General features: G+C 45.5%; 1 protein-coding gene across 1 annotated transcript; it reads left to right on the top strand.

The window, feature by feature from the left end:
* The first annotated feature begins 7212 nt into the window (after positions 1-7212).
* Positions 7213-14593, top strand: ky (kyphoscoliosis peptidase). The gene is made up of 7 exons (XM_080513477.1): positions 7213-7277; positions 8145-8725; positions 9510-9624; positions 9720-9837; positions 11416-11607; positions 11793-11983; positions 12857-14593. The coding sequence occupies exons 2-7, from the start codon at positions 8165-8167 to the stop codon at positions 14182-14184; spliced, it is 2505 nt and encodes an 834-aa protein (XP_080369603.1). The 5' UTR covers positions 7213-7277; positions 8145-8164; the 3' UTR covers positions 14185-14593.
* Positions 14594-16852: the final 2259 nt, after the last annotated feature.

The raw sequence follows: 16852 nt of genomic DNA, 5'->3' as shown, positions 1-16852 counted from the left end.
GATAAGTCACAGCATATCCTTCCCAGAAGAGGCTGAAGATTGAAAGAGGCGCTGGTCCTAAACCAGACCCAGACATCAGTCATCTTTATTATATCATGCCAATTAGATATATGGTCTCGGTGACCGATACAAGCAGCAAAGTTTTCTTTGCTTGTCAGCGTTGCATATTGGAAGTCGCTTCTCTCACATCTCATCATGTCATCTCACGTCTTCTCATGTCATCAGCCTTTGATTTTTTTTATGTCGATATTAAACATTTTTTACCAAACGAAGAAGCATTGTTGAAACCCGTTTTAGCTCCAGCTTCCATCCTGAACTGAAGTTTCCTTCAGAACCAAAACGACTTTAATAGCAAAAGTGGCTCAAGGGCGCTAAAACAGCTTAGCTGCCAGACCTACCCTAACCCTAACCCTGAGAAAAAAATAAAGTAAAATAGCTGAAATGCTCTTGAGATTCAAAATCGTAAAAAAAATTTATCCAAATGTCTCCAGTTTGAAATTAGACCAAATTTCATAACTGCAAACTGAAGAAACTTTTTTTTCCCCCAAATCTTTTTATTTCACAGTTTTCTAAGAACATATATTTATGAGCATACTGTCCAACCAACGTGTCTCTGTAGATAAGAAAACAAAAAGGGATTGATCTCCCAGGACAACAGACCTTAAGAAGCATAACAACGCAAGTGTGAACGGCTTATTTAACGAACATTTTCTTTTTTTCCCCCTTGCCTCTCAGCAATCATACATACTGAATCACTCAGGTAATTATGTGTATATACACGACACATTTACATCAAGCAATGAGTAACAGCAATAGACACCAAAATAATCATAGGAGTCATACATACATGTCATTATCACGCACACACAGAAATATAAAAGAAAACTAAATGATGCATAAAAGAAACAGATCAAATAAAAGAGGGGTGGTTGGGAAGGAGGGTGGGGAGGGGCCTCAAGTCGCTGTCTGGGTGGATCACAAGTTTATCTGAATCTTCCTTAAAGGGACGCCAGGTCTTTAATTAAAACTCTACCAGCACCAGAAAGTGCAAATCTTTTTCAGATGAGGGACGTGAAGAAATGTATATAATTTATGTACTACATCATGAAGTCAGACACCTTATTGTGAAGGTTCTGTGATGAAGTTCATTTAGTGGAAAGTGTTAAAAATGAACGTTGCAGATGAGGCTGAAGAGACAGATTTAAACCGACACACTGAGACTGAAGATTCGTACAAACGCAACGACAACAGTGACACTTGTTTCTTTTTCAGGGAAAACGACGTCGTCTCCCATCAGGACATGTAGTACTGAGAGTACATGGCTGGGCTGGACACTAAAATCAAATCAAACTTAATTTATAGAGCACTTTTCATGTCAAAGAAATTGCAACACAAAGTGCTTCACAGAAAATCAAAAAAAAATTGAATAAAAAAATAAATAAAAACACATGCAGGAATGCACACATGCCAGGAGTGAGACGCTCAACCCTTCAGTAGACCTACTGTATGTCTGGGATGTCTGGGCCTTGTTTCTCTTCTTCCCTCTACAGTGACCACAGTGACCCTGGTTGATCCATTTCCTGAGGCCACTCAATGGTACAAGGTTAAGTTTGATCACAGTCCACCTTCGAGGTCATCAGCAACGGTTGAGCGGAGGTTGATGTTGTTCAGTCAAACTAACCGTCGTACCAAAGGTGATGGAGTCCATGTCACACAGTGCAGCGGTTCATAACCTGGCAGCGTCACAGATGGCGAAGCCTCACTGATCCAGACGGGGAGTGAAGGCTGACCGGCCTGTTGGGTCCAACCCAACCGACAAACTGTCCCTGAAACCGCTGCAGACGTTAATGCTGGTTCTGACAGGACGATTGCTTCCTGTTGTCTAAGAGCCACTAAGAAATCCAGCCACATGGGAGAAGGTGTCTCCTTCTGATGGGGAGAGTCCATGGCGGGTGGTCATAATGTTATGGACAGATGGGTGTAGCTATAGAAAAGATGTTGAGGGCTTTTGGTTGGTTGATAGATCCCACAACAGCCCGGGGGGAAAAATGTGTTTGAGGAATATAAAGCCGGTTGATCGCTCAGATCTGAGGGAAACATTGTTTGTGCCTGCAGTCAAAACCAAACGCGCCACGCCACAACTTCAACCACTCTCAGCTCAAATTCTCACATTATTTCTCCTCAGCTTCACTTTTCCTGGTGTACACTTGTAGTATTCTGTGGATCAGCTGATCTTAAGCCAATTCAACGGCAGCTGTGGATTCTTTTTTTTTTTTTTTTTTTTATCACTCCATTTGAAATAAGGCATCAGTTCCCGACGGCGCCATCTGCATCCAGAGGCCAAGATCAAGGGACTGAACGCCTAAATAGAAGAAACCCGCCAGTGCCTGGAAGCAGATTGAAATTCCTCTTTCTCAGCCTGCAGTGCTTTACCATTTCTTTGGCAGATCTCCCCTCCATGTGTCTCACCTCTCTTTGAGCCGGAGAGAATCCCCCCCCCCCCCCCACCTCTGCTCTCTCTAATAAGCCCGAGCGAGTTTCCTAGTAGACAGCTGTTCCAGATGGCATTATCACTCTCCAGTTCCAGTCATCTGGCTCGGGGTGCACCACCAGCAGAGGTGGCTGTCCCTCCGCCGCGCCCCGCACACACATCAACACCAACATATGGCGGGATTACGTAACGCCGTCTTGTTGCGCCGGGTGATACCTTACAGTGATCGCTGAACGCCTTCTCTTCCACAGTCTGCTGTTTTTACCTCCACACAGAAAAGCAGTGAAGGTGACAGATCGTCGAGTTGAAGGTGAGAAAAACCTTGAAGCTGTCGGCTTCCTCAGCATGAAAACAGCCTGGAGAGAAACTTGAAAGGAGCAAATTGGGTTTAGCTTACAAGGTTCAAAGCGTATGTGGTCCACATAGGAGACGATACGCTTGCGTCTGCCGTCGCTACTTTGTCTCCTGGATATTTCTTATTTACCAAACTATGAGGGCATACATTTATTCAATCAGACGGTTTGGATCCACAAGAGAAGGGAATTTAAACCCACTCACCTGGTGTTTTTGTCATTTCTTTAGCGCGTGTCCACATGAGAACCATGATTCATGGAACCATGCCGTTTATTGTCCGATCATGATGTCATCGGCGATCCTCTTGACCTCTGACCCCGAGATGTCACATAAAAACCACAACAATGGCGGCTCGAGCTGCTGAAGCTACTGATTGATGAAAGTCGCAAAATAAGGTGGTTTCTTGAATATGAGTCTGGAGTGTTCTCCATGTCTTCTTTTGCTTTTTTGGTGTAGTTCTGTGACAGCCTTACAGCGCCACCTACAGGCCGGGCAGATGTACTACGTGGTTTTGAGCCGCCGTCATACCGACGTGTGGCTGGAGATTTTTAATACGAACTACGGGGAGAAAAACAGTTTTGGCTCATGGGGGCGGAGCCTTGGTTCAGACTACAGCGAAGCAAAACACCATCTGACTCTGAGGAAAGAGGTGCACCGTAATAACAATCCAACTTGGTAGTTTTATTTTGACAGTCACCGTAATAACAATCCAACTTGGTAGTTTTGTTTTGACAGTCACCGTAATAACAATCCAACTTGGTAGTTTTGTTTTGACAGTCACCGTAATAACAATCCAACTTGGTAGTTTTGTTTTGACAGTCACCGTAATAACAATCCAACTTGGTAGTTTTGTTTTGACAGTCACCGTAATAACAATCCAACTTGGTAGTTTTGTTTTGACAGTCACCGTAATAACAATCCAACTTGGTAGTTTTGTTTTGACAGTCACCGTAATAACAATCCAACTTGGTAGTTTTGTTTTGACAGTCACCGTAATAACAATCCAACTTGGTAGTTTTGTTTTGACAGTCACCGTAATAACAATCCAACTTGGTAGTTTTGTTTTGACAGTCACCGTAATAACAATCCAACTTGGTAGTTTTGTTTTGACAGTCACCGTAATAACAATCCAACTTGGTAGTTTTGTTTTGACAGTCACCGTAATAACAATCCAACTTGGTAGTTTTATTTTGACAGTCACCGTAATAACAATCCAACTTGGTAGTTTTGTTTTGACAGTCACCGTAATAACAATGCAACTTGGTAGTTTTGTTTTGACAGTCACCGTAATAACAATCCAACTTGGTAGTTTTGTTTTGACAGTCACCGTAATAACAATCCAACTTGGTAGTTTTGTTTTGACAGTCACCGTAATAACAATCCAACTTGGTAGTTTTGTTTTGACAGTCACCGTAATAACAATCCAACTTGGTAGTTTTATTTTGACAGTCACCGTAATAACAATCCAACTTGGTAGTTTTGTTTTGACAGTCACCATAATAACAATCCAACTTGGTAGTTTTGTTTTGACAGTCACCGTAATAACAATCCAACTTGGTAGTTTTATTTTGACAGTCACCGTAATAACAATCCAACTTGGTAGTTTTGTTTTGACAGTCACCGTAATAACAATCCAACTTGGTAGTTTTGTTTTGACAGTCACCGTAAAAACAATCCAACTTGGTAGTTTTGTTTTGACAGTCACCGTAATAACAATCCAACTTGGTAGTTTTGTTTTGACAGTCACCGTAATAACAATCCAACTTGGTAGTTTTATTTTGACAGTCACCGTAATAACAATCCAACTTGGTAGTTTTGTTTTGACAGTCACCGTAATAACAATCCAACTTGGTAGTTTTGTTTTGACAGTCACCGTAATAACAATCCAACTTGGTAGTTTTGTTTTGACAGTCACCGTAATAACAATCCAACTTGGTAGTTTTGTTTTGACAGTCACCGTAATAACAATCCAACTTGGTAGTTTTATTTTGACAGTCACCGTAATAACAATCCAACTTGGTAGTTTTGTTTTGACAGTCACCGTAATAACAATCCAACTTGGTAGTTTTGTTTTGACAGTCACCGTAATAACAATCCAACTTGGTAGTTTTATTTTGACAGTCACCGTAATAACAATCCAACTTGGTAGTTTTGTTTTGACAGTCACCGTAATAACAATCCAACTTGGTAGTTTTGTTTTGACAGTCACCGTAATAACAATCCAACTTGGTAGTTTTGTTTTGACAGTCACCGTAATAACAATCCAACTTGGTAGTTTTGTTTTGACAGTCACCGTAATAACAATCCAACTTGGTAGTTTTATTTTGACAGTCACCGTAATAACAATCCAACTTGGTAGTTTTGTTTTGACAGTCACCGTAATAACAATCCAACTTGGTAGTTTTGTTTTGACAGTCACCGTAATAACAATCCAACTTGGTAGTTTTATTTTGACAGTCACCGTAATAACAATCCAACTTGGTAGTTTTGTTTTGACAGTCACCGTAATAACAATCCAACTTGGTAGTTTTGTTTTGACAGTCACCGTAATAACAATCCAACTTGGTAGTTTTGTTTTGACAGTCACCGTAAAAACAATCCAACTTGGTAGTTTTGTTTTGACAGTCACCGTAATAACAATCCAACTTGGTAGTTTTGTTTTGACAGTCACCGTAATAACAATCCAACTTGGTAGTTTTATTTTGACAGTCACCATAATAACAATCTAGCTTGGTAGTTTTGTTTTGACAGTCACCGTAAAAACAATCCAACTTGGTAGTTTTATTTTGACAGTCATTGTAATAACAATCCAACTTGGTAGTTATATTTTGACAGTCATCATAACAACAATCCAACTTGGTAGTTATATTTTGACAGTCATCATAATAACAATCCAACTTGGTAATTTTATTTTGACAGTCATCATAATAACAATCCAACTTGGTAGTTTTATTTTGACAGTCATCATAATAACAATCCAACTTGGTAGTTTTATTTTGACAGTCATCATAATAACAATCCAACTTGGTGGTCTGTCCACTGAAATGTCCGTGCTCTTCTTGTTAATGTTTAAAGCTCATTCTTCTCTGTGCATGTGTGTGTGTGGTTTCATTACTAAAACAAACAAACAAACAGCACCGACTAGTGGCTGAACATTTCTGCCGTTTCCATGGGAACAGACATCGTTTTCAGAATGTTGCCATGTAAATGTGAAACTTGTCTGAAAGGAAAACGTAGAAACAATCCGGTGACTTGAGATGATTAAACAGGACCTGATTCTCAACAAAATGTACTTTTAATAGACATAAAATCAACTTTACTAGAACCACGTCCAGCTGTCATGGTGTCCTGTTGACCTGACCTTCTCCTGCATCACTGTCATCATGTCTGTCTGCTCATGAGTTGATAGTCTAGTTTATTTTGGAAAGAAGTAAAAAAAACAAAGAAAAAAAAAAACGTACAAAAAGCAGCATATTAACTGGATGAAAATGTTCTGCATGACTTGGTTGTTTGCTATTAACAATAATAGATACAACTTTTAATGGAAAGTTTGATGTTTTAGAGACTTCTTCCCAATGCAGAAAAGAGACGATGCAGATTAGCAGAAGTAAAGTGCGTGCGCGCACGTGTGTGTGTGTGTGTGTGTGTGTGTGTGTGTGTGTGTGTGTGTGTGTGTGTGTGTGTGTGTGTGTGTGTGTGTGTGTGTGTGTGTGTGTGTGCGTGTGCATGTGCATGTGCATGTGTGTGTGTGTGTGTAGGAAGCAGGGTGACCGGGTGCATCCTTGATGTTGATGAGGTTCAAGCCCCCTTGTCAACACTCAGTGCTTTTCTTTGGCCGGCTTTTAGCCCAACACAGATCCTGCCTCGCACACTCGGCACGTGCTCCCCCCCCCCCACCCCCACCCCCACCATCCCGCCTGACCCCTCCGACCAAACATACTCGCCACACGGACGTGCGCATGCACCACCTTCATGGAAACATGCCAACTTCACACACACGCACACACTGACTGACACATGCAGCAACACATCTGTAAGCTGCGCGCACGCGCACACACACACGCACACACACACACACACACACACACACACACACACACACACACACACACACACACACACACACACACACACACACACACACACACACACACACACACACACACACACACACACACACACACACACACACACACACACAGACAGATGCACAGGCAGACGTCACACTCCTCTGTTGGGTCTCACTCTATTGGCTGGTCTGAGCTGCTTTGTAGTATTTTTAGGCCTGTTATTCTGGGGCCTGTCCTGCCAGGCCACTGCGAGCGTATATAAGCCTCCCCCCCTACTACTGGGGACCACCGAGAACACACAGTGGAAACATCTCTGGCCGACACTCCGGCAAACATCCAGCAGGCATTTAAATCCTCTCAGGGTGAGTCCGAGCTCTGGTTCACATGTAAGGACATAAAGTACAGTCAGAACTACCTGGACGGGTTTATCCGAGTCACTTTTGATAGTAAATCGGTCATTTTTAGCAGCATTCTGGAAGTTTGAAGTGAGATCTGCAGAACAAATTTGAGGTTTAATGTCATTTCTTTTTTCAGCTTCTCTTAAACAGACTTTGGTGTTTGGGTATTGGGAATGTTTTGAGTCAACATGAGCCCCCTTGGGTTTGTGATATTCACTGTAAACGCACTCCAGGAAAGTCAAAGGGCAGCGCTCTCACTGGCGATAGGACTTGATGACCTGTTGAGGGACACTTGAGCCGGGCAGATACTCGCCCACGCGAGGCTTCAGCCCAGCTCGCCTGCTTGAAGGACAGCAGCTGTACCCACCTGCTGCCGCTGCTGCCTTCAACCAACAAGTACTTTCTCCAGAGACTAACTTGTCACCGTAATGTTCTTTATTTCTGAGAGGCGATGAATGCAGCCGTCAATCTGCAGGTTGCGCGAGTCAAAGCTCTAGGGTGTCGTGTTAATATACGTACCAAAGTCTCTGACTTTTTGTGCTCCAAGCAGCGACTGTGGCTAATGAATCCAAGCTTTGCGTTCATTTATGGGGATGAATAGACATAGTATGCTGGCTAATGCGTCACCTTCTGACATGAAATCTGGCGTATAGAATAAACTTTCTGCTTCCTTCCTTCCCGGTGAGTCGGAGTGTTACGGCTCTTCCCTCAGAAGTGTCCGATATGAGGCGAAGCGCCATTCAGCAGCCCCACCTGCTCACAGGATTACGCTAAAAATACCTCAAAGGTAATGTCTGTCTTTAAAATTCCCCCTGCCATCTCTCTGGTTAGGTCGCCATGTATCCAGCATAATGTCGGCTGAAGTTGCGATCCAGAAGTTCTCCTTCCCGTTCGCCTGTGCCGCGCGACGTCCTCAGCAGGATGAGGCCAAACCGAAGGGCTGCGTGCAGGTGAAGGCTCTGGAGCTCCGCGACATCCAGGAGACTCCCGCCCTAAAGCCGACCAGCGCTGCGCCGGCCGCCGCCGTGAAACATGCCAGACCGGCCCAGGAGGGCTCAAAGCTGGGTCCAGGTGGAGACCAGGTCCCGGTCCAGCTGCTGGTCCGTACCGAAGCCTCCCAGAAGGCCGTGCACTGCAGGAGAAACGTCTTTGAGAAAGTGACGGCGGAGAGCGAGGACCAGCGCCCGGTGGCGAAGAGGCAGCTGTCGTCCGAGAGCGCGGCGAGGACCATCACCGTGGTGAAGAAGAGCGCCGTGAGGAAGGACGCAGACGAGCAGAAGTCCACCCTGCAGAAGGTCCATCCTGGACAGAGGCGGACGCCGAGCGGGAAGAGGAAGCGACGGAAAGACCTGTTCACCAGCTCGGAGGCGTTCCACAGGGTGGACTCCGTGGTGATCAGGGCTGGAGCTGAGGTGAGGAGACGTCCACAACGCTGGCGGCAAGTAACTGGGGCTCAAGTATATGAAGTTATTTCTATAACTTCACTTTAGTAAATTTAAACATAAATATCTGTACTTTCACCTTTAATTCTTCAAACCGAGCCGATGCTTGAACCTTCGTGAGGATGATTCACACAGTACAGTCAGATTATTACCAGCTTTCTTAATCCAGGGATTAAACTGGTCTATTCATGGGATTACAATCACAATAGTTATATAACGTGCATTAAATCCCACCACCATCTATAGCAATAAAAGAAAAAAGAAATTGTCTTTACTTTTCAACTCAAGTACATTTCAAAATCGGCACCTTTTAGCTCAGGTAAAGAAGCTGAATCTGCATTTATACTTTTCTTTTGCCAAAGTTTCTTCTTACACTTCTTGAATAAAAGATGGGTATTTTTGCCTCCATCAATACTACAAAGGAACTGCTTGTGTTTTCATTTTTTTTTTTTTTTCTTAATTCTTCAGCTTGTGTCGGGGGCTGCTTCATCTGCCCAGGAAAACAGACTCACACCTTCCCAGCTCTTCACTCAGTTATTTCATAATTACATGAACTGCTGTAAAACAACCACGAGCAGCACTCACTTCTTTGAGCGTGAAGGGAAACTTTGTTTGTGAAAAGCACCGTAAGACGATGGGAAGTCTGCGATGCTTCAGACAAGCGAAAACACGAAGACCGCAGCCTGGGTGCGTTAATTACCTTTGAGAAGCGTCTCTGCTGACAGCCGGTGTGTGTGGAATGTGTGTGTTGCAGCTGAAGGAGAAGAGAGTCTACAACGTGAAGGCCATCGTTCGGAGCATCACGCAGGGGGCCAGGAACGAGCTGGAGAAGCTCCGTGCCATCTGGGTGTGGCTGTGCAACAACATCGGTGGGTTCGCTTGCGCTACTAATCATGGGATGAAACGTTGTCGGGCCGGCAGGGATTGGTTGAGAGCGGGAACAGAACGGAGTTTGTCTCTGCAGAGTACGACGTGAGCGGCTACCTCGGCCGCTCCGAGAAGCTGAGCTCGTCGGAGGAGGTGATCGCGGCCGGGCGGGGCGTCTGCTGCAGCTACTCCAACCTCTGCTCTGAGATGTGCAGGTAAACACACAACTTAAGACTGCATCAGAAACCCGCTTCACCAGATGTATCCTGTGTCCTGTGACAACACATCGCTTTTTCAATGTTGGGGTTAGCGTGCGGAGAACGACGAGCTCCAAACATGAACACTGGAAGAACACGGACATTCCAGTGGACAGACCACCGAGTTGGATTGTTATCACTGTGACTGCCAAAATAAAACCACCAAGTTTAGTTGGGCTGCAGTGTGCATGCACAGTCGCAGGTAAAAGGTAGTTTTCCCGCCCGTTTCCATGGAGACGGAGCCCAAATGTATTCAGAAAGATGGATTTTCCCCCCGTTCCCTTCGAGATGGAGTCAGTGTTTTCAAAAAGTCTCACCTTGGGAGCCGTTTTCAAAGAGTTGTGTTTTCAGTGGCTCCACGCATCGTTGTGGTGTAAACAGACGCAAGAGCTTCCTGTTTTTACCTGAAGGTGTTGTCATGGAAACGAGATCCACATCCACACACAGAATGCGATATGAGATGAAAGTCGTCGTGGGGGGGGGCGGGGTAAAATTTAAAAGCGCAGTACATTTAGTGTATGAATGAGTCACATACGTGTGACGATGTCGTCTTAGAAAGAATCAAGCGGAAGAGGGAATACATGGATCCAAGGACTTCCTCACTGCACCCTGCGCATCGCACTCTGTCCACATTCCACAGTTGTTCGTTTCTTTTATAACTGCTTTGATATTTCCTCAGATTTCCCCCCCCAAAACATTCAGCTGATTTGTTTTTCTCATTCATCACTTTAAATGCTGACCTTGTCCTCTATTTGGTGCATGCAGCGACCTACAGTTGCCTAATGGGGCCATTTTTGCTGGAAATTACCGTTGGCTGCCCGGAAAATAGCCCAAGAAGCGCTGAGGTTGCAGTATTCATTTAGCGCCAGCCATTGGTAATACAGAAATACAAATGGAAATGATTCAGTGCTCGTACAGCTCGCTAAATTGAGCTGAAACCAACAACCGTGAGGAAAATGCTTATGTTTACTGTGCCGTTATACCTCTGAGACTATTTATTGTATAGCTACAAGAATATAAAGCACGAAATGAGTCCAAATGGCAGAACCTACTTCTTTAAATCCTTCATACTAACAGACGGCAGTAAACACTTCAGCTCAGGGAGAGCTCTTTATATTCCCCTTCCGTCATTACTGACTCAAAAATATGCTGTATTTGTGCAGCCTTGGTCCCTCCTGAGTTCATGGCTGCCATTTTCAGCAGAATAATGTCCACTGAAGGCGCTGGACGGAATCAATCAATCAATCAATCAATCAACTTTATTTATATAGCACTTTTTTATACAACTCGGTAATACAAAGTGCTTAAAATGATTTAAAAACAGTGCAAAGATAAAATAGATCATTAAAAAGGAAATGAACACACACACACACACACGCACACACACACACACACACACACACACACACACACACACACACACACACACACACACACACACACACACACACACACACACACACACACACACACTGACCTGCGGTTTGAGGACAGGAATATAAAACACAAGGTGATGAGTGTGTGTGTCGTCTGCAGAGAGGTGGGCATCGAGTGTCAGGAGGTGCCGGGCCACAGTAAAGGCATCGGGTACCGTCAGGGCCAGAGCCTGAGGAACGTGAAATCGGATCACCTGTGGAACGCCGTGCTGCTGGGGGGGCAGTGGTTCCTGCTGGACTCCTGCTGGGGGGCCGGGAGAGTCGACATGGAGCACGAAACCTTCGTCAAAAGGTACAAACGCTAGTTCCGGTGAGTCGTCGTCCAGCTGTGATGACATTTAACCAGGAAATACAGTGAGTGAGTGGATTCTTCAGGTCTGGCAGCTTGTCGCTGCTCTGGGTTTATTCCAGTACTCCTGTACCCAGCAGGGAGCCGAGTCTCAGACCAGTCTGCTTTCTCCATCTGTTGCCTCCAAGGTTTGACGACTTCTACTTCCTGACGGACCCAGAGGAGTTCATCGACTCGCACTTCCCCGATGAGGAGAAATGGCAGCTCCTGGACTTGCCCATCACCCTGGAGGACTTCGAGAGGCGGGTCTTCAAGACGTCAGCGTTCTTCACCATGGGACTCTGGCTGATTCAACCGCACCGCTGTCACATCCTCACAGGTGCAGCTTAATTCCTCTGACTTGTTCGAGGTGGCGTACCAACATGGTGTGTTTCACTAACCTTCAGTGACCGTTACTGGATAGTAGTGTCAACAAAAAGTCCAGTTAACGTATGAGTAACAGAACAAACAACAACAACAACAACAATATTTTAGTTAAAATAATAGATTTTTCATCTTATAATTCTCTCTTTTACGAAACTTTATTTCAAGTTACATCAGCTAGTGGAGGAAGATGCTCTATAATCTGATGTTAGAGAAGGAAAATGCTCTATAATCTGGTGTTAGAGGAGGAAGATGCTCTATAATCTGATGTTAGAGGAGGAAGATGCTCTATAATCTGATGTTAGAGGAGGAAGATGCTCTATAATTTGGATGTGAGTGGAGGAAGATGCTCTATAATCTGGATGTTAGAGGAGGAAGATGCTCTATAATTTGGATGTTAGTGGAGGAAGATGCTCTATAATCTGGATGTTACTGCTTCCTAAAAGAATCAGATCTACGTATATTGTAATGTTGATGAAAAGAAGCAGTATCAGCTGAGATAACCTACCAACAGCTCTCAGAAACAGAAGTTAGCTTCCATGCTAACATCATCACAGGGTACATGCTAATACTAATGGTGTATATTTTTGGACCCTTATATTATTACCGTCGAAAAGAGTTATTTCAGGATAAATGAGGCACTGCTAATGTTGAAAATAGGAGTTTAGTAAAATAAGACAGCTTTGGCGAACACTAAGGCTAACTGCTAACTCATAAAGAAGCAGCAGCTCTACAATGGTTTTATGAGGAGTAACTATAACGACTATTCTACCTTGTCAGTGATAATCAGTGAACTATAATTTCTAATTCTTTCGATGTCCCAACTCAGATGATGGCGAGGCGACCGTGTCCCTTGGATTCACCAGACCAACGACCTTCACCTACGAGATCACGCAGCACCAGGACCTTCTCCACAGAGGAGCGTCAGAGCAGAAAGAGTCTGGAAACTCTTCGTCCGGCCTGCTCACCGTCTCCCACCGCAGCATGAAGCTGCAGCTGCTCCCGCCTGCCAGTGGCACGTACGACGTCAAGGTGTTTGCCAGACCTGAGAGTTCCACCACGCCACTGTTCTGGGTCTGCTCCTTCACCGTCGAGTGTCCGACCCCCAGAGCCATGGAGGAGATCCCAGAGAACCCCTTCTTGTCTTGGGGCTTGCAGCCGTTCGCAGCATCGCTGGGGATCAGCAGCAGCAGCCAGGGCAGCGACGTGGCCGAGGTGGAAGACGGGGCATTTAATCTGGTGTTGAAAACCTCCAGGCCTCTGCTGGTGCTCTGTGAACTGGTCCAACCGGAGCTGGAGGCGGCCGTGGCCAAACGCTGCCTGGCTACCCAGATCCAGCCGGAGGCCCTGACCTGCCATGTCCTCTGCCCGCTGCGAGGCTTCTACCGGCTGTCGGTGTTCGTGCGGGACTACGACAAAGCAGATGCGAAGTTTCAGAACGCGGCAAACTTCCTGCTGCACTGCAAAGGGAAGGTGGTGGGTTCAGAGGAGCTGTTCCCTCCCAACCTGGGCTCCGTGTGTGGACCAGGGACCAGGACCTCGGAGGCGGGCCTGTCCAAATTCAGTCACACGACTGCAGTGGTGAGTACCCAGCAAGGCAAGTGTAACATCACCTTCCACAACCAGCGGGACCTGGAGCTCCACAGCGTACTCAGTCAGGGGGACAACAAAGCCGCAGCTATTCCTCTTTCACGCCATCTGTTCTGCACCTACACTGACAGCAAGGTGACCGTGAGCGCCAGCCTACCCCACGCCGGCGTGTTCCGACTCGGCCTCTACGCCAAGATCACCCCAGGTGGAGATTTCGACCCCATGTGTGACTTTGTTCTGAGGAACAGCTGCGAGCGCCCGGGGCCTCCGTTCCCCTGCGTCTACTCCGCCTGGAGGAAAGGCTGCGTGCTCTTCGAGCCCCGCGTGGGCCTGCTGGAGCCGCTCTCCTGGGTCCGCTTCAGGGTGCGGGTTCCCGGGGCCCAGAGGGTCAGCGTGGTGGGGGAGACGCGAACTGATCTGATGCTCAACAAGAGCCGGGTCTGGGAGGGGGAGGTGTTCAGTGCAAACAGTCTGCAGCAGCTGAAACTGGCCGCCTCCTTCGGCGAGTCCAGCGACATGACCGTCCTCATGGCCTTTGACATCAAGCAGCAGGAGGCCGACATGTGAGACCCCCCCCCCCCCTCCCACCGCACAACCAAGATGCTGATACGGACAAACCAACCAGGGGTCGAACGTATCTGCAAACACCTCAAAACTGTGAGCCACATCCTTTCAGGTTTACCTGCGTCTGTATCCAAACTAAAAGTCACAGTGACACTGTGACGGAGTAAACGTGCAGCAATGAAGCTATAAATACAACATGTCTTGTTTGTCAGGGTTATTACGCTATTATTTGATCGAGGTTGCATTTAACATGTAAAAAACCTTTGGGGATCGTCGACGGTGCTCAGCTCTGGTGCTTAGCTGTGATGTCACACTGATTAGGAGTGTTTTTGTGCATTATTACTACATTGGTTTTAAATATTGATGGTTGTCAAAGGGTGTGCAATAAAATATACTGTGAAGACAACGTCTACACTGGGCACGTTTTTTTTTTTTGGTTTTCAGCTGCTGTCAGTGCATTGGAGAGATGATTGGAGATATATTATTGATGTACTGATTAGCTGGTAAAAAGACTTCAAAGTGTTTTATAAGTATATCTTTAAATGACTGATATTGTTGGATAGTTGATGCATCAGTTCAGGTACACTTTGCTGATACTGCACCGAATCTCCTTTAGCCTTGTCAAGCTTTCACCACTTTGGTCCTTCCGGGTCTGGCAGCAGATTTGACTGGACATTAAGAGACAGATGTGGTCAGAAACAATACTCAGACGAGCTCCAGCGCTTAAACAAAGCTAAGTAGGACCCAAGAGGACCAGATTATGTGGAGAAATCAGTCCAAGAAGCAAAGTTCCGGTGGTAATCTTTCCAGTCTTCCCCAAGCGGTGGAGTGCTGGTGCCTCCCACACTATGGATTGAGGGCAGTACCTCATCAAATCACCTGTTTTTCTACGTAAAGTCAAAGAGTTGTCTTGATCAAGCCGAACAGATGTGGGTTGCTGCAGTTTGGCTGATTGTAAATGATTCCTAGCAATACGGTGAAGCCACACACCAATGGACGAACCCATTTGATACACCGACGTTATGGATTGAGCGTTTTGCAGGGAAATCACATTTCTTTACAGTAGTACTTCAACAAGTCAAATATTCCAGTAAGCACTGAGTTCCTGCCAATTGTCGAATTAGATATTTGCATCAACCACAAGCATTTTCCTAACTTGTCTACAACAATTGTTCCCAACTTTTTTTTTAATGTTGGAGGACCCTAAGATTGTAAGATTCTACAAAGCATCTTTCTGTGGTTTTCTTTGATAATTGTATTTTTAATCTGGACAGCCTCAGAGCTGGGAAAGCCCCTCTGTGGTCTCTTGTAGTCCTGGACCACAGGTTTGGAACCAATGGTCTCAATAAGTAAACTTGAATTGGATCAAATATTAAAAATCAACTATTAAAAACGCCAAAACTCCAGGTTTTAAGTCAGTTAAAATCTTGTTCTTTTCATTGCAGACGCATAACTCTTTGAATAGCTATGCTGAATCACTGTGGTGTTAAGGTAGAGTGTGTTGTAGTAGTCCTGTGTGTGTGTGTGTGTGTGTGTGTGTGTGTGTGTGTGTGTGTGTGTGTGTGTGTGTGTGTGTGTGTGTGTGTGTGTGTGTGTGTGTGTGATAAACAATCATCTGTGTCCATGTACTGGTTAATGACTCCTTTGCAAACCCAAGGGCAGTTGAATCCAGGGTCAAGGTTGGTGATATCGTTCTTTCCATCCCACCAAAACATTGGACATATTACTTTATAAGCCCTCAAGTTACAAAACATTAGGTAAATAAAAGCCACCATCCAGTAGAGGAACAGTGAAAACGCCTGACACAGAGCTCCATTGTAGTCGCGGCCTGGGTCCACTCAGCAGGCTTTGGCAGACGCCAGCGAGAGCGATGAGTGTTTACATGAGGCTGTCATAATAGCCCACAAATAACCTCCGCGCAGAGCCGTGGTAAAAATACAACAATAGTGGGGTTGGGGGGGGGGGGGAGGGCAGTTAATGTTGGAAGAGATATGGTGAGAGCGTGTTTTAAGTGTATCTGGGTGGATAGTCTTGCCTTGAGTCGCTGGGGAGAAACTGGCGGCAAGGTGGTGGCGGGAGAGAGGCGAGGAAACGCTGATGTCAGAGGTTAGCCATGTGGAGGACGAGATCTGCCTGGCAACAATACAACACACACACACACACACGCACACACACACACGCACACACACACACACACACACACACGCTTCAGGAAACAGAGGGACGTGTCGGCCACATTCCCTCAGCTGGTGTTTGTGGAACACCAACAGGCTGGTACTGTCACACTACAGACACAGGAACCTGGGGAAAGTGAGCGGCCTGCCTCAGCGGGAGAACGGACCGATTTAAAATGTAAACGGCTGAATTAATTCACGTTCATTCATCAACATCCGCCACAACACTGAGCGGCTCCACCTGCTGCACTGCGACCGAGGTTACTGAACACACAGGTAACTGATTATTGTCAAAAGTAATCTTAAAACTACCACACTTTCAATAAGCTTGTCTATTTTGAACGTTTAAGAAGGGTTGTTCACTTTAGCAATATTGAGCATTAACAGTCGCTATTCCACTAAACTCGTTTATGCTGGAGGAGTGCCTCACCTGACCTGGATTAAGTTAATCCTGACATCAACATGAAACATTTATGACTGGAACATCAGCTTTAGCC

The sequence above is a fragment of the Blennius ocellaris genome, assembly GCF_963422515.1.
Source record: "Blennius ocellaris genome assembly, chromosome: 17".
In the NCBI taxonomy this organism is placed as follows: Eukaryota; Metazoa; Chordata; class Actinopteri; order Blenniiformes; family Blenniidae; genus Blennius; species Blennius ocellaris.
Note: the sequence above shows the minus strand (reverse complement) of the source record. Positions and strands in the feature narration are given on the sequence as shown.